This window comes from Salmo salar, chromosome ssa09 (assembly GCF_905237065.1).
Source record: "Salmo salar chromosome ssa09, Ssal_v3.1, whole genome shotgun sequence".
In the NCBI taxonomy this organism is placed as follows: domain Eukaryota; kingdom Metazoa; phylum Chordata; class Actinopteri; order Salmoniformes; family Salmonidae; genus Salmo; species Salmo salar.
In genome coordinates this window covers 118,977,095-118,994,997 of record NC_059450.1, presented here as the reverse complement: position 1 = coordinate 118,994,997, position 17,903 = coordinate 118,977,095, and the positions used below count along the sequence as shown (strand labels likewise).

General features: G+C 43.6%; 1 protein-coding gene across 4 annotated transcripts in view; it reads left to right on the top strand.

The window, feature by feature from the left end:
- Nucleotides 1-17,903, top strand: part of LOC106612680 (transcription elongation factor SPT5) — a 28,393-nt gene that overhangs the window by 2,711 nt on the left and 7,779 nt on the right. For 2 of the 4 annotated variants that reach the window (XM_045724400.1, XM_045724402.1), the window contains exons 2-29: nt 1,847-1,868; nt 2,281-2,396; nt 2,638-2,794; nt 2,925-2,990; nt 3,306-3,311; nt 8,160-8,171; nt 8,357-8,426; nt 8,541-8,606; nt 8,702-8,767; nt 8,874-8,904; nt 9,007-9,075; nt 9,680-9,931; nt 10,050-10,139; nt 10,227-10,297; nt 10,406-10,511; nt 11,726-11,819; nt 11,931-12,067; nt 12,564-12,719; nt 12,845-12,991; nt 13,285-13,431; nt 14,748-14,873; nt 15,014-15,098; nt 15,280-15,390; nt 15,852-15,954; nt 16,071-16,198; nt 16,308-16,413; nt 16,608-16,766; nt 16,921-17,089. In XM_045724400.1, coding sequence (XP_045580356.1) covers nt 2,310-2,396; nt 2,638-2,794; nt 2,925-2,990; nt 3,306-3,311; nt 8,160-8,171; nt 8,357-8,426; nt 8,541-8,606; nt 8,702-8,767; nt 8,874-8,904; nt 9,007-9,075; nt 9,680-9,931; nt 10,050-10,139; nt 10,227-10,297; nt 10,406-10,511; nt 11,726-11,819; nt 11,931-12,067; nt 12,564-12,719; nt 12,845-12,991; nt 13,285-13,431; nt 14,748-14,873; nt 15,014-15,098; nt 15,280-15,390; nt 15,852-15,954; nt 16,071-16,198; nt 16,308-16,413; nt 16,608-16,766; nt 16,921-17,089 — 2,817 coding nt within the window. In that variant the 5' untranslated portion in view covers nt 1,847-1,868; nt 2,281-2,309. Of the gene's footprint in view, nt 1-1,583; nt 1,869-2,280; nt 2,397-2,637; nt 2,795-2,924; nt 2,991-3,305; nt 3,312-8,159; nt 8,172-8,356; nt 8,427-8,540; nt 8,607-8,701; nt 8,768-8,873; nt 8,905-9,006; nt 9,076-9,679; nt 9,932-10,049; nt 10,140-10,226; nt 10,298-10,405; nt 10,512-11,725; nt 11,820-11,930; nt 12,068-12,563; nt 12,720-12,844; nt 12,992-13,284; nt 13,432-14,747; nt 14,874-15,013; nt 15,099-15,279; nt 15,391-15,851; nt 15,955-16,070; nt 16,199-16,307; nt 16,414-16,607; nt 16,767-16,920; nt 17,090-17,903 lie in introns of those variants that run through there. The other 2 variants (XM_014214085.2, XM_045724401.1) reach the window with 2 other exon arrangements.

The window sequence follows — 17,903 nt, the reverse complement described above, 5'->3', positions numbered from 1 at the left end:
CTCACTTGACTTTACGAGAATATACCTAATTTTTATTTTGAGCTGTGTCATCTTCTTGGAGCTGGGGAGGAAAGAAAAATAATGATTAATACATTTGTGTTACAGTTAGCATACAGTGTACATTGAAGGCATATCTCACCTCCCTCTCAAGTTTTTTTATTTCAAGGTCCAGTTTCCTAATTGTCCTCTTTTTTATTTCGGACTCCAGTGCAAGATTTTCCATCTTTTTCTTCTTGTACTGAATGTCTATGTCTGCCAGTTCTATTTGGCGCCGGAGGTGGTTGCCATACAACTTTCTGATAGCTTGTGAGCTCTGTGAACACAATACAATTAGCGCAGCTGGAATTTGGCAGGATGTGGTGTCCTTTTATTAATACGCACTATGTTGCCAGGCTGGTTTTCCCACTGTATAGCATCTGGGTCCTGTAAAAGAAATTAGATTTTTTGATTTTGATGAGGACTCCTCACCATTGTAGAGTAAATAGTACTTTCACAGTCTTAACATGATACCTCATGCCTTCTGGAATCCAGAGAGATGGTCTCCTCCTCATCATCGTCTCCATCATGTGCTGTTGCTGCTGCACTGGGGCCTTCACCCTATCACATTTAATCGGATTCATATTGAAGCTAGTAGACAAGACATGCCAGGCCTACAGTATGCCTTTGATGGAGTACTCACTGGATCAGCATCGTCTGGTGCTTGTGCTGGTGGCTCTAACAGGAACACAGTGCTGCCAGACACTGCAAGGCAATAGGTAAACCAAAGTCAGACAGTCCAAATTGATTCAATATGAATGTGGTTGTATCCCATGTAGAGATGGAAGGACATACCTTGAATGAAGCGGGTGGCATCTTGGGAGGAACCTATGCTCGTCTCTTTCCCCCCAGGGATCCCCTCTAAGACGGGCCTGCCTTTATTTAGCTCCAAGGCCATGTCCTCTGCTGGGGTAAGGTCAGCCTTTGGTGACCCACCACCCGTGCCTTGTCTGTGGGTATTCTTTTTCACTGCTAAAACAGTACAGACAATGTGTGAGCAGGCACCTTCTGGGTACAATATATGCTTGTGCTTTGTTAAATATTAGTCAGGGACCATACCATTCTGCAGAATGTTCTTGTATTTGATTTTGACCTGCTGCCATGTCCGTTTTGGCCCGTTCATGTTTAATCTACACACACACACACACACACACACACACACACACATTTAATGGAGTCACACTGCAAAAAATTACTTGGCATTTTTGTCTTGTTTTCAGTAAAAATATCAAAAAATCTATCATAGCTTTATACAGTGTGATGGAGTTACTTTACACAATTTCACTCATATCTGCAGTGCATTTCAATTAAAAATTTAACCGTTTCATAATTACAGTACAACTGCATTTTTGGAGATGTGAATTAAATATTTGAATTGTAATTGTGATGTTTCAGCGGAGCGGTGACTGTGTAATTGTGCACTACTTACGCATTCAGGCGGTCTGCAATACTTTGCCACGCTTTTTCTCTTTGCTTTATCACTGTGGCGGTGTTGCCTTTCTTCTTAATTATATATTTTACCTCCTCGTATGCCTCCATGAGGATTTGTGCTTCCGACGGGGAAAAGTACGCGGCTCTAGTTGCCATGGTAAATCAGTTAATCTGTGATCTGTGGCGGGGTCTATTTGAGTGAGCCGTGAGCGCGCACCTATCCAGGATTGGTTTCACCTGGTTTAATGAATCCGTGTCTGCTCATCCTGGCTTGGTCTTTGTGCAACCAATTAAGCCTGGACGCACATGTTTTGGCTTCATTGAGCTCAGCTGAGTCATTTATCCCGGATGTCTTAATTCTACTTTTGTGCAACAGGCCCCAAGACACGTGTTTTAGAAAGGTAAGATATAACGTTAGCTATGCTTGGAATGTATTTATCAAAATATTATTGTACATTTGGGTTGTTTGCTAGCTTAACGTTAGCTTCCTAGCGGCCTCGCGTGATCCTGAGGCTACTAACTTACTATACTAGGCCTTGCTTTCGGTTTTAGCTATCAACATTGTACATTCTCTGTATGGTGGTTACATTATCGTAATAAGCTAACTAACTATAATGTGCATTGTTAGAGAATAATGTAGCTTAGCGTATTATCCTGAAACATATATTTTCTCCAGCTTTGTGGGTAGATACTGAAGCTAGTAATACAGTCAGTGTTAGATAGCATTTAGTTTTCAGTCTCACCCAAACAAGGACTGTCTGAACTCAGTTAACGTTAGTTAAAAAACTAAAGTCATTGTGCTTTTCAACTCAGTCTCTTTGGAGGAGACCCCGGGTCCAAGAATGTCGGACAGTGAGGACAGCGACTTCTCTGACAACCAGAGTGAACAAAGCAGCGAAGCCGAAGAGGTGGATAAAAATGAGGCAGAGGTAAGCTAGCTAGCTACCTAACAAGGCTCTGGCTAATGTCTGCATGCTAACTAACAACACAAAGCCTTGTACTGTGTGAATGGGTAGGTGGTGGAACAGATGCACCTGTGCATGCATTGCCCTCAATTTGCTACTGTATCAGAATTGATGCTAACAAACCTAGACTGGCTCCAAATTGACATTGTACGTTTTACTGCATTGACATAACTTGTGAGTGGTTTGAATGTTTTCCCCTATATAGGAAGATGGCCAGGCAAGTTTATCTGGCAGTGATAAGGCAGCAGAAGAGGAAGGGGAAGACTTGGCAGATGAGGAGTATGACGAAGAGGAGGAAGAGGATGATGATGACCGTCCCAGAAAGAAACCCAGGCATGGAGGTTTCATCTTAGATGAAGCCGGTAAGACAAATCTAGACTCTAATAATACCATTGCAGTGTAGAATAGTTGTCAACATGTTCTTGGTCACCAAAACGTTTTAGTTTTAATGTATCTGAAAGAAACTTTACTTATCCCTCTGGTTTTGTTTAGATGTGGATGATGAGTACGAAGATGAAGACCCGTGGGAGGAAGGCGCTGAGGATATTTTGGAGAAGGGTAAGGTCACACATGGGGCCATGTTTGAGGATATCTAATACCTGAGAGGAAGTTCTATATGAACAACGTTGGGGCAGTAGTCTGTTGATGAGGACCGAGTTCATGAACTTTGTTGAATTTTAAATTATTAGAAAATTACTTTCCTATGGGTGGTGTGCAGATGCTTAGGCATGATGGATTTGTCTGTAGTATTGTTTGGATTCAGGAAAGGACGGGAAGCATTACAAATACAATCAACAAATCTAAGCCAAAATGAGTATATGTGAGTGTTCTTCCTGTGCTAATAATTACTTTTCTTGTGCATGCCTCCTTCAGTTAACGGTAAATCAATTCCAGATTTTCTGCTGTCTGTTTTCCTTGTATCTAATTAAGTAGATTAGTTATCTCTCATTCAATAAGTCACATTCTGTTATAACTCCACCCACATTTTCATACTGCTACATTTCTAATCTTAAGGAGCACTGATGGCAAATGCATTATTGGGATCTCCTATAATAACTGAGGCTACCTGTATGAGGTAATCTGTATTTGACAGCTGTGACCTATTTACTAGTCAGGAAAATATTGTAGAAATGTTGTTGGACGGTATGTTAACCTGACACCGGCAGAGTTATGACTAATCAGTAGGGATGCAAAGGGTCGGAAACTTTCCGGAAGTTAAGCCTGGGATTTTTTGCTTAAATTCCTCAAAAAAGTGATCTTATAACAGTGAATGTTTTTTTGGTGGGATACACATAAGGCAATTCTAGGTCTTGTGGCATATTTTGGTTAAACTATCCCCAATTCAATGGAATTGCAACCCTCTGCATGCACAGTGCATTCTTCCATCACATGTACAGCTGATTCTCAAGATCTTGCATGCTAATGAGATGCTATTGAGCCAACACTACTACACTGTCTGAGCCAAGGACTACATGCTTTCTGGTAAGTTTTGATTACAATACTGGGTGGGGTGAATATATTTTACGACATAATTTTTTTGTTAACTAGTAAATAAACTCAGCAAAAAAAGAAACATCCCTTTTTCAGGATCCTGTCTTTCAAAGATAATTTGTAAAAATCCAAATAACTTCATATATCTTCATTGTAAAGGGTTTAAACACTTTCCTGTGCTTGTTCAATGAACCATAAACAATTAATGAACATGCACCTGTGGAACGGTTGTTAAGACACTAACAGCTTACAGACGGTAGGCAATTAAGGTTACAGTTATGAAAACTTAGGACACTAAAGAGGCCATTCTACTGACTCTGAAAAACACCAAAAGAAAGATGCTCAGGGTTCCTGCTCATCTGTGTGAATGTGCCTTAGGCATGCTGCAAGGAGGCATGAGTACTGCAGATGTGGCCAGGGCAATAAACTGCAATATCCGTACTGTGATATGCCTAAGACGGGACGGACAGCTGATCGTCCTCGCAGTGGCAGACCACGTGTAACAACACCTGCACAAGATCGGTACATCCGAACATCACACCTGCGGGACAGGTACAGGATGGCAACAACTGCCCGAGTTACACCAAGAACACACAATCCCTCCGGTCAGTGCTCAGACTGTCCGCAATGGGCTGAGAGAGGCTGGACTGAGGGCTTGTAGGCCTGTTGTAAGGCAGGTCCTCACCAGACATCGCCTATGGGCACAAACCCACCGTCGTTGGACCAGACAGGACTGGCAAAACGTGCTCTTCACTGACGAGTCGCGGTTTTGTCTCACCAGGGGTGATGGTTGGATTCGCGTTTATTGTCGAAGGAATGGGCTTTACACCGAGGCCTGTACTCTGGAGCGGGATCGAGGTGGAGGGTCAGTCATGGTCTGGGGTGGTGTCACAGCATCATCGGACTGAGCTTGTTGTCATTGCAGGCAATCTCAACGCTGTGCGTTACAGGGATGACATCCTCCTCCCTCATGTGGTACCCTTCCTGCAGGCTCATCCTGACATGACCCTCCAGCATGACAATGCCACCAGCCATACTGCTCGTTCTGTGCGTGATTTCCTGCAAGACTGGAATGTCAGTGTTCTGCCATGGCCAGCGAAGAGCCCGACTCTCAATCCCATTGAGCACATCTGGGACCTGTTGGATCGGAGGGTGAGGGCTAGGGCCATTCTCCCCCAGAAATGTCCGGGAACTTGCAGGTTCCTTGGTGGAAGAGTGTGGTGACATCTCACAGCAAGAACGGGCAAATCTGGTGCAGTCCATGAGGAGGAGATGCACTGCAGTACTTAATGCAGCTAGTGGCCACACCAGATACTGACTGTTACTTTTGATTTTGACACCCCCCCCCTCCTTTTTTCAGGGGCACATTATTTAATTTCTGTTAGTCACATGTCTGTGGAACTTGTTCAGTTTACGTCTTAGTTGTTGAATCTTGTTATATTCATACAAATATTTACACATTAAGTTTGCTGAAAATAAACACAGCTGACAGTGAGAGGATGTTTCTTTTTTTGCTGAGTTTAGTTGCCTACAGCAGTGTTTTAAATAATTTCTAACTTGTTAACAATTTCTGCTAGGTAGTTTTTGCTACCATGTGGGTTTTAGCTTGCTTGAGCCTGCTAACTGAGGAGTGTTAATTCACCTGTTTCCATACATGTTTCATTTTAAAACATGTATCTTACAAAGGAGTCATTTAATCTAACTGCTTAACTATTTATTTATCTGTACATGGAATTGTATTTTATTATTTTTTTACACATTTTTTTGTAATCTTTACAGGAAAATGCCACGGGCACTATCTGATGTGTGGAGACATTTCACTGCAGCTCATGTAGAAGGAAATGTGTACATTTGCAAATACTGTGCCAAATCATGTGAAGAATGCAACAAAGATGCAGAATCATCTGGCCAAGTGCATAAAGTTCCCTCAGTGCCTTCAACAAGAAACCTCTGACAAAAGTCCCTCTACTTCTATTCGAGGTGAAAATGATGAATCAGACACCATATCGATAACAGCTGGAATCCTGGAATCCAAAGTTCTTTTGACTCAATGGAGGAACATAGTCAGAGAAATGTTGATGAATGTCTTGCTCAAGCTGTGTATGCAACTGGTTCACCTCTGCTCACAGGCAATGTGTATTGCAAGAGACTTCTGAATGTTCTTCGCCCAGCATACACCCGTTCAACTAGACATGCTTTATCTACTCATTTGCTGGATGCAGAGTACAACAGAGTTCAAGTGATGGGCAAGCTAATCACAGAGAAAGCAGACTGTATTGCAATCATCTCTGATGGGTGGTCGAATGTTCATGGGCAAGCAATCATTAGCTACATCTCCACCCCTCAACCAGTATTCTACAAGAGCAGGAACACAATGGACAACAGACACACCAGTCTCTACATTGCAGATGAGCTGAAGGCAGTCATCAATGACCTTGGACCACAGAAGGTATTTGCACTGGTGACAGACATGCATTGAATCTGCTCCTCAAGGACATCATGGCACTGAAAACAATGGATACACTCTACAAGAGAGCCAAGGAAATGGTTAGGTATGTGAATGATCAACAAGTTATAACAGCAATCTACCTCACCAAGCAACGTGAGAAGAATAAGGGCATCACATTGAAGCTGCCCAGCAACAGCCATTGGGGTGGTGTTGTCGTCATGTTTGACAGTCTTCTGGAGGGGAAGGAGTCTCTCCAAGAAATGGCCATATCACAGTCTGCCGATATGGACAGCCCCATCAAGAGGATCCTCCTGGATGATGTATTTTGGGAGAGAGTGGTAAGCAGCCTGAAACACCTGAAACCTATAGCAGTAGCCATTGTACGGATTGAGGAAGACAATGCCATCCTGTCTGATGTTCAGACTCTGCTTGCAGATGTAAGAGGAGAAATCCGTACTGCCCTGCCCACTTCACTGTTGCTCCAAGCAGAGGAAACAGCAGTTCTGAAATGCATAAAAATCGCGAAGACTTCTGCCTGAAGCCCACACATGCTGCAGCGTGTATGCTGGCAAGAGCATCCTGTCTGACGCAGCGATCAACAAGGCCTATGGTGTCATCACTACCGTGTCTCGTCACCTTGGCCTAGATGAGGGCAAGGTTCTTGGCAGTCTGGTGAAGTACACTTCCAAGCAAGGGCTTTGGGAAGGAGGTGCAATATGGCCGTTGTGCCAACATATCTCATCAGCACCTGGTGGAAGGGACTTTGTGGATCTGAGGCTCTTTCCCCTATTGTTTTCATCATCCTCCAAATCCCACCAACATCAGCCGCCTGGTTCTTGTTTGGGAACACACACACCAAAGTACGCAACAGGTTGACCAATATAAGGGTTGAAGAATTGGTGGCAATCTGTGGAAATTTGAGGCTTTTTGAGCCTGACAATGAGCCATCCTCAACGTTGGAAAGTGACAGTGAAGATGAGGCCTCAGAGTCTGACGTTCAAGAGGTGGACTTTGAGGAGGTCCAGGGAGAAGACATGGAAGCCTGAGAGGAAGACAACTAAAGCTTTAGTCCAGAAACTATCATTTTACAGAGATGCGATGGATCATTCAATATTCTCTTTCTTTTGTTCTTCAGTGAAATCGTCTCGGGATGAGTCGACTCATTTAATTAAAGTTCAATTCATAACTAAATTGTTTTTATTTCTATTGGAAGGATTCAATTATTTGCAATTGTCTACTTATGATAAGGTAAGAGGTTTGTTTCTGTCTCCATATGGTAAATATATCCAATGCAAAAAGCAATCTACATTTAAATTGAATTAATATTAATTTTCATATATTCCGTTAATTCCCACGGAAAGTTTCCACCTCTGAGTATTACCCAAAATGTACAACCTTATCTGTAGTAAGTAATCAGACCATGGGGTTCTAGGCACTTATGTGATCAAAGAGTGAACCAAGTGTGACCATTTGCCTGAAATGCTACCTGCTAGAAGAAAGCTAATATGTGTGATTTAGCTAACTGATATTGATTGTTTAAGCTTTTTTTGGCTCATCAATCAGCCATATCACAAAGACTCATAAGCATCCACATTACAATTACCCACATTACAATCATCCATGGTCTCATGAGCCATTTGGTCTTTGACCATCATTCATGTAAAAATGTTCTTCCTTTCATTTGTTCCTGTCTGCCCCTGCATCTCTTTGCTGTGTGTGTATGACAATCTCATTTGGCTCTTAATGTGTTTTTCTCCCTCTACCTTAACCTGCCTGGCCCGGAGCAGAGGAAGCGGAGGGTAAGTGTTTTACTTCTTCCAGTATGAAATAGACCCACCTGCCACTTAGGGCTAGACATAGGTGTACACAGATTAGGTTCTTTAAAGGACCACTTGTTTGAACTGAGAACTTTTACATTCAATCTTATACATTAAATTGTTTTTTGTGTGACTAATGTGCTCACTGAGTCTGCTTTACTCTTCAGTGTCCAACATTGACCATGTGGTCCTGGATGAGGACAACTCTGGCTCCCGCAGGCTGCAGAACCTCTGGAGGTAATGTGTTCATATGGGCTACGAGTGGCTAGGCTTCTTTCCATTACTGTTCCAGTTGATACTATGCAAAGCTGTGTTCTTGAAGTCTGACATTTGAATGTTTGGATATTTCAGAGATTCCAGAGAAGAGGCCTTGGGTGAATATTACATGAGGAAATATGCCAAGCAATCAGGAAATGAGTGAGCATTTTCACAGTAATCTGTTAATTGTTGTTTCAACATTGATTTTACCGGTTATCCCTTTGACTGAAATATCGGTTTTTGATTCCCTCTAGTTTTCTTGGGGGTTCTGAGGAACTGTCTGATGACATCACCCAGCAGCAGCTGCTCCCTGGCGTCAAGTATGTATCACCTTCACCAAGATGGGGAATGGATTTTTAGTGCATTACAACAATCCAATATATACATATTCTCAATGTTCTTGGTATTGTATTTTCTTTTTCAAAGGGATCCTAATCTTTGGACGGTCAAGTGTAAGGTATGGAGCTTATATTTTAGTGTAGACATCCTAAAGTTCAGCACACAAACCATTTTTTTTTTAAAAGTAATTTTGCCTATGTCATGCATTTTGTCATTACAGATTGGAGAAGAGAGAGCAACTGCCATCGCATTGATGAGGAAATTCATTGCCTATCAATTCACAGACACGGTATGTCCCCGCCCTCATTTTCTGCATTCACAGCTTCTACCCCCAAGCCATAAGACTCCTGAACATCTAGTCAAATTGCTACCCAGACTATTTGCATTCCCCCTCCCCTCTTCACACCACTGCAACGCTCTGTTGTCATCTATACATAGTCACTTTAATTAACTCTACCTACATGTACATACTACCTCAACTAACCGGTGGCACCACACATTAACTCTGTACCGGCACCCCCCTGTGTATATATATTATTTTTTTACTGCTCCTCTTTAATTACTTGTTACTTTTATCTCTTATTCTTATCTGTATTTTTTTAAACTGCACTGTTGGTTAGGGGCTCGTAAGTATGTAAGGTCTGCACCTGTTGTATTCGGTGCATGTCACCTAATAAGATTTTATTTGAAATGTTCTATGTAATAAGATGCTAATGTTTACATTTAGTGTTTTATATGATGGATCTCTTGATAGTATATGTATGTATATATTGTGTGTGTATGTATGTGTGTATATATACATGCATGCATACATACATACATACATACATACATACATACAAGTGCACTTTGACAACCTGTGAAACGGTTTCCTATACACCATTTCTACACAGCCCCTCCAAATCAAGTCGGTAGTGGCTCCCGAACATGTCAAAGGTTACATCTATGTGGAGTCTTACAAGCAGACTCACGTCAAGGCTGCAATTGACGGAATAGGCAACCTGAGGATGGGCTTCTGGAACCAGCAGATGGTTCCCATCAAGGAGATGACAGACGTCCTCAAGGTGGTCAAAGAGGTGACCAACCTCAAGCCCAAGTCCTGGGTCCGACTCAAGAGAGGCCTCTACAAAGATGACATTGCCCAGGTATGCTTGAAACACATTGTGGAAGTCAACACTTGTGAAGACTGATGAAAAGGTATTTTGAAGACAAAGGTAAATATCCTTACCATATTCTTGGAACATACATGTATTCTCCTTTTAGGTGGACTATGTGGAGCCCAGTCAGAACACGATATCACTGAAGATGATTCCCAGGATAGATTTGGACAGAATTAAGGCCCGCATGAGCATGGTAAGACACGCCAGCACTCTGTTATGGGCTACTCACCACCCTCAACTTTGATATCCCCTGACACTCTTCCTCTTGTCTGTCTCCCAGAAAGACTGGTTTGCAAAGCGGAAGAAGTTCAAGAGACCAGCCCAGAGACTCTTCGATGCAGAAAAGATTAGGTACAATGAAACATGTCCTGAAGACTATCATTATTGGGGATTTGATTACACTGTCCTAAATAGATAAGATCGCAGCCTCGGTTACTTCCTGATGGTGTTTTCTTCCAGGTCACTTGGTGGGGATGTCAGCCATGATGGAGACTTCATGATATTTGAAGCTAACCGCTACAGCCGTAAAGGGTTCCTCTTCAAGAGCTTTGCCATGTCTGCTGTGGTAAGACGACCACGTTGCCTCAACACTGTTTTTATTAACCATTTGTTGAAAGCCCTATAGTGAAAAATGGGGCTGAAAAGTGTTCTCAAATCAAATTTATTTATATAGCCCTTCGTACATCAGCTGATATCTCAAAGTGCTGTACAGAAACCCAGCCTAAAACCCCAAACAGCAAGCAATGCATGTGAAAGAAGCACGGTGGCTAGGAAAAAGCACCGTGCACGGTGGCTAGGAAAAACTCCCTAGGAAAAACTCCCTAGAAAGGCCAAAAACCTAGCAAGAAACCTAGAGAGGAACCAGGATATGAGGGGTGGCCAGTCCTCTTCTGGCTGTGCAGGGTGGATATTATAACAGAACATGGTCAAGATGTTAAAATGTCAGCATGGTCAAATAATAATAATCATAGTAGTTGTCGAGGGTGCAACAAGCACGTCCGGTGAACAGGTCAGGGTTCCATAGCCGCAGGCAGAACAGTTGAAACTGGAGCAGCAGCACGGCCAGGTGGACTGGGGACAGCAAGGAGTCATCATGCCAGTTAGTCCTGAGGCATGGTCCTAGGGCTCAGGTCCTCCGAGAGAAAGACAGAAAGAGAGAATTAGAGAGAGCATATTTAAATTCACACAGGACACCGGATAAGACGAGAAATACTCCAGATGTAACAGACTGACCCTAGCCCCCCGACACATAAACTACTGCAGCATAAATACTGGAGGCTGAGACAGGAGGGATCAGAAGACACTGTGGCCCCATCCGATGATACCCCCGGACAGGGCCAAACTGGCAGGATATAACCCCACCCACTTTGCCAAAGCACAGCCCCCACACCACTAGAGGGATGTCTCCAACCACCAACTTACCGTCCTAAGACAAGGCCGAGTATAGCCCACAACGGTCTCCGCCATGGCACAACCCAAGGGGAGGGGGGGGGGGCGCCAACCCAGACAGGAAGACCGCGTCAGTGACTCAACCCACTCAAGTGACGCACCGCTCCCATGGACGGCATGGAAGAACACCAGTAAGCCAGTGACTCAGCCCCTGTAATAGGGTTAGAGGCAGAGAATCCCAGTGGAAAGAGGGGAACCGGCAAGGCAGAGACAGCAAGGGCGGTTCGTTGCTCCAGCCTTTCCGTTCACCTTCACACTCCTGGGCCGGACTATACTTAATCAATTCTTAGTTATCTGTACCCATGGCTGTCTCATTATTGTGATCTATAGATCACTGAAGGAGTGAAACCCACTCTGTCAGAGCTGGAGAAGTTTGAGGACCAGCCAGAAGGCATTGATCTGGAGGTGGTGACTGAAACCGCAGGTAACAGCCACTTCTAAAGCATGCTCAGGTTATACGAGATTTGGTATTTACTTTCTGGTTTTCATTTATGTGTATCTGCTTTTGTAAGAGACATGTCTTATGTGACCACAGGTAAAGAGCGTGAGCACAACCTCCAGGCCGGGGACAACGTGGAGGTGTGTGAAGGGGAGCTGATCAACTTGCAGGGCAAGATCCTGAGTGTGGATGGCAACAAGATCACCATCATGCCCAAGCATGAGGACCTGAAGGTAATGACAAGCACCAAGCAGACAATGACATTGGGAGGACATTTCAGATTTGTCCTACTAGAGTTGGGCCTAAAGTCAAATTGTGTGGAAACAGGTTCACATTGGTTAGAATTGTCAAAACGGTACATAATGTTCTGCTAGTTTTCGGCAGAATTTTGTTCAGATGTTCTCAGGCCCTAAAGTAAGATATTCAGTCTGCTTGTTGTTAAAAACAAGCCAAAGACATTGACCCGGGGTCAAGCGATCACAAACCAGATTCTTGTTTGCATAGGAATAATGTGGTTAGTTATTAGTCAAGCCACAAAAACTGGAATTTAGAGAACTAACTCCCATCACAGCATGATGAAGAAATGGGGCTTCCCAAAAATGTGGGACGGATAGAATTACGAGATAAAAACGTTCACATGAGGCGGCCAGACATTCCCAGACAGTGTTCTGTTCTCATTGGCACTGATACAAAGTAATGGTTTGTTATTGATGTCTGGTCTGTGTGCAGGATCCGCTGGAGTTCCCAGCCCATGAATTGAGGAAGTACTTCCATATGGGTGACCACGTCAAGGTGATAGCAGGCCGCTACGAGGGCGACACCGGCCTCATCGTACGCGTGGAGGAGAACTTTGTCATCCTCTTCTCTGACCTCACCATGCACGAGGTAAGCAACATCACATTATTGAACTGGGACATCTATTTTTTTAAATAATGATATTTTACATCATTCCTACGTAACTTCAGTGAACCATTATCAATGTTACGGGGGGGTGTGTGTGTGCTCTGCAGTTGAAGGTCCTGCCCCGGGACTTGCAGCTGTGCTCTGAGACGGCATCAGGGGTAGATGCCGGGGGCCAACACGAATGGGGGGAGCTGGTCCAACTGGACCCCCAGACCGTGGGAGTTATTGTCAGGCTGGAGAGAGAGACATTCCAGGTTGGCACTCATATTACTCTTCCCCAAAATACATTTCCACTTAAATGATCAGGTTCAGATTAGGACAAAATAAATGTTATTTTACAAGAGATTGGGTGTGTGGCTTGGAGTCGTTGTTGTGTGCCTGCTGGAGAGATGTTTGGTCCACCATCTGTTCTTGAAATGGGAGCTTGAGTGATTTTGCGCAATTTTAAAATTGGCACAGTGTAATGTCTATTAAATTGAGACAGTCAAGCCTAAATCCCTGAGCGTTCCTTAAGTACTCACACTTATATTCCTCTTCTTCTCCCCAGGTCCTCAACATGCACGGCAAGGTGCTGATGGTGCGTCACCAGGCAGTGAATCGGCGGAAAGACAACCGCTTTGCTGTAGCGCTGGACTCTGAGCAGAACAACATTCACGTCAAAGACATCGTCAAGGTCATCGACGGGCCACACTCGGTAAGATTCACCACAGTTCTGCTTTCTATAGGTCTAAACTCATAAATGTATTTCTCAACTCCAGCTTTAGTAGGGCCCTATAAATTCTGCGATGTGGACAGGAATCACGGAATTAAACAATATTCAAAAATGTATTACATTTAATAGGAAATCAACTAAATGTATTGAACTTAGATCATTTATTAATTTGCCTAAGATGATCATAATCAAGAACAAAATGCATAAGTGATTCTTAGTTTCCTTCAACTTTCTGAAGAGACAACGTGGAATTGCTTCGGGCTGTGTGCGCGTTTGTCTACCTACCACTTTGTGTAGCCGTTAGTTATCATTAGCATCATCGCTATCTTCTGGTAGATGGAAAGGCTTTCCAAAAAACCTTCTCAATTTAAATGTTAACTACAAAGTAGCCTACCTAGCAGAATAATCATGATTGTTTGCATCAATCCAGTGGTGATTTGTTTAGCAAACTCTGCAGTCACATTTGTGCTATAGAAACACTGCTAACCGAACAAGTCTCTTGCTGGTGTACACTTAAATTTGAAGCGGCTCTACACCCAAAAATGAAAATTCCTTAAATTTTCCCCAGACCTCAAACGTGGTCTCCTGATTTCGTATAAGCCTTGTTGTGGCCTTAGAACATTACAACGTTGTTTTTAAAGGGATTTTGAGACAAAAATGACATCTGAAACCAGGAAAAACAAAACGTTGAATGGAAAAGTAAACGGAATTAGTCTGAACTCAACCCCTATTGACAAAATTGGTAAGTCGGCTTGAAGAGCTTTGACGTACAGTACCAGTCAAAAGTTTGGACACAACTACTCATTCCAGGTTTTTTGGGGGGGGTTGCGAGAATGCGAAGTGTGTGCAAAGCTGTCATCAAGGCAAAGGGTGGCTACTTTGAAGAATCTTCCATATAAAATATATTAGGGATGCACGATATATCGGTGAACATATCGGAATCGGCCGACATTAGCTAAAAATGCCAACATCGGTATTGGCCCGATGTCTAGTTTAACGCCGGTGCATCACTAAAATATATTTTAATTTAACACTTTTGGTTACTACATGATTCCGTATGTGTTATTTCATAGTTTTGATGTCTTCACTATTATTCTACAATGTAAAAAATAAAGAAAAACCTTTGAATGTGTAAGTGTGTCCAAACTTTGGACTGGTACTTTATTTTCATGCACAGAATGGGACTGTATGTTGAGTTTTAGGTCATATTGCTTATCTCTAGCTGTTTTTCTGTTTGCCAAAGGTGCGATTAGCATGTGTATGTTATTAGCATATTAGTGGTGTGGTTTGTTTGCCAGGGGCGTGAGGGAGAGATCCGCCACATTTTCCGAGGCTTTGCCTTCCTGCACTGTAAAAAGCTGGTGGAGAACGGGGGCATGTTCGTCTGCAAGACACGCCACGTAGTGCTGGCCGGGGGCTCCAAGGTCAGTCTCCCATTTAGCTCTCACTGCATCACATCACTTTCAAGTTTTCCATCTATGCCATCAACTACCTCTTAACCTTCTCCAGTGGGAACCATCAGAGCTGTTGTTGACATTTTGATTCTTCCATTCTTTGGCTATAGCCTCGAGACGTCACCAACTTCACCGTGGGAGGCTTCGCTCCTAAGAGTCCAAGTATCAGCAGCCCCATGCATCCAGGTGGTGGTGGTGAGTGGAGTACAGCTCACAGAGAGCATGCGATCTTAATCCCAATCTCACCCTAAACTGTGTATTACACTGCCTTTTGTTGATTTGTAGACATTAGTGAACAGTTGCTTAGTGCAGGATACAACACTAAATAACAATTATCAGACCACAGGCATTACACAACTCCTGTCCTCTCCTTCAGGCCAGCAGCAGAGGGGTGGTGGAGGAGGTGGACAGATGGGGCGTGGCCGGGGCAGGAGGGACAACGACCTGATTGGACAGACCGTCCACATCTCCCAGGGACCATACAAGGGTAATGCTGTGTAATGCTGGAAACTCGTCTATCACCTCCAAGCTCTCACTTCTCCCACATGCTAAAATCTGATGTAACATACTATTGAAATGATCTCAATAACAGCATTTTTGACACTTAAATGCAACAGCAAAATGTTTTCGAACACTTTTTTTTTTTTTGCAACCTTAATAGCTGTACTTTTAGTTTATTGTTAACCCAGCTTGTTTGCCATTAGCCAATCTGCGTTCTCAATGACTTCAAGGCATGTGAATGCACACAAGTAGGATTTTCTTGCTATGAATGCAGATAAAGGACCGAACCAGGTCACATGTGAACCAGATAGGGTTGTCCTCTGCCATAGAATGAACAATAAACACATTTAGCAGAAGATGCTGTTGCACCGTGGGTGTTGAACTTTCAATACTTGGATCATTCTCAATAGGGAATCTTTTGGCCTAACCCTTGCTATTATTTCCCAGGGTACATTGGAGTGGTGAAGGATGCCACCGAGTCAACAGCCAGAGTGGAGCTGCACTCGACATGCCAGACCATCTCTGTGGACCGACAGCGTCTCACCACAATGTTCGTTCACATCATCAGGGATCTATTACAATGATATATTGTGAACACAGTGATATTAACGCAATAGTTCACCTTTTTAGTGTTAATTACTGTTGACTTGTTTTTGTTACATTCAGGGGAGCCAAGAGGCATGGAGGAATGACTTCCACCCACGGACGCACTCCCATGTACGGTTCCCAGACCCCCATGTACGGGACAGGCTCCCGTACCCCCATGTATGGCTCTCAGACCCCCTTACACGATGGTGAGCGAGACACCCCACCAAGGAAATACCTCTATGGCCCTCAATCAGAATATATATCTATGACCTGCAATATAACTATTCTCATTGTGGTGATCCTTGTTCCCCACAGGGAGCCGTACACCTCACTACGGCTCGCAGACCCCGCTGCATGATGGGAGCAGGACGCCGGGGCAGAGCGGAGCGTGGGACCCCAACAACCCCAACACACCGTCCAGGTAGGCTACATGTGGGGAAAAAACTAAATGTGGGAAAGTGCCTCAGCATTCTATGGTTGATAAGGGTTTCTTTGCCTGGTCAAGAGTTGTCAAAGTTAATACAGCTATTTTTCTGTACTTTCTACAGATCCTGAAAATGTTTTCCTAATAGGATAACTTTGGAAACAGCCTTTAACCTGTTCCTCTTGTTTCAGGGCGGACGATGACTTTGAGTTTGGTTATGATGACGAGCCCTCGCCGTCCCCTCAGGGCTACGGGGGCACGCCTAACCCCCAGACCCCTGGCTACCCAGAGGTGCCCTCGCCCCAGGTCAATCCCCAGTACAACCCCCAGACCCCAGGCACCCCAGCCATGTGAGTCTCACACACACACACACATGGTATTCCATTGTCTGTTTGCTCTCTTTTTCAATGTCTCTAGGCCCCTTTTACAGTGACGACCAACTGCTCAAGGTGGGTTTGATTCTCTCCGTCCTAGCCAAGTCCACTGACTGTGTGTGTTCCTCAGGTACAACACTGAACAGTACTCGCCATACACTGCCCCCTCCCCACAGGGCTCGTACCAACCCAGCCCCAGTCCCCAGAGCTACCATCAGGTGGCCCCCAGCCCAGTGGGCTACCAGAACACACACTCACCAGCCAGCTACCACCCCACCCCCTCACCCATGGCATACCAGGTAAGACCCACCACGCTTCACATATGGTTTTTTTTGCCACTTAGTAGGACTGATGTTGATTTTTAATTTTACTTGTCTGAAAGCTCAAGTCACTTGTCCCAAAAAAAAGACAAATGGTCTGTAACACCATTTCTACATCATTGTATGATGCCCGGAACTACTTTAAAAAAGAAAATCCATTACTGTCTTTTTACCATGGAGAAAAGATAGAAAAATGTAGGCTACACTCTGCCCATTGGCCTCTTTGCATATTCAAGCCTGTCTCAAAATACAACACTGCCCCTTTAAGGCTCTCCTGGAGGATGGTGGGCCACCCTTGGTAGCCTATAAAAATATTGAAACAATTACAACCTAGTACTTTGTCTATATAAAATAACCTGTGGTGAGTTATTCACAAAATTCAATGAACAAATAAGGTTTTATATGTAAGATGGTTAAATAAAGAGCAGAATTATTGATTATATTATTTGTACTCTGGTCCTATAAGAGCTCTTTGTTTCTTCCCACGAGCCGGGACAAATTCACACTCATTCTTAAGTTTAATAAATGTATATTGTGTCTGTGGCAGGCTTACAATGATGGCAAAAAACAACATTTGAGAGGGGTGCTAGAGGGGGTACGTTGCTGGAGGTTGATTGTTTGAAAGGGTACTGGACTATAAAATGTTGTGGAACCACCAATAGAACATAAGAGGTGCTGGTTTCAATGACACATTAATAGTTTATAAATGTTGAGGGAATTATTTTCTATGGTTGTGTTTTGGCTAGGCTAAGCTTCTTTGAAACAAGACGTGTCATAAAATGACAAAACAGGT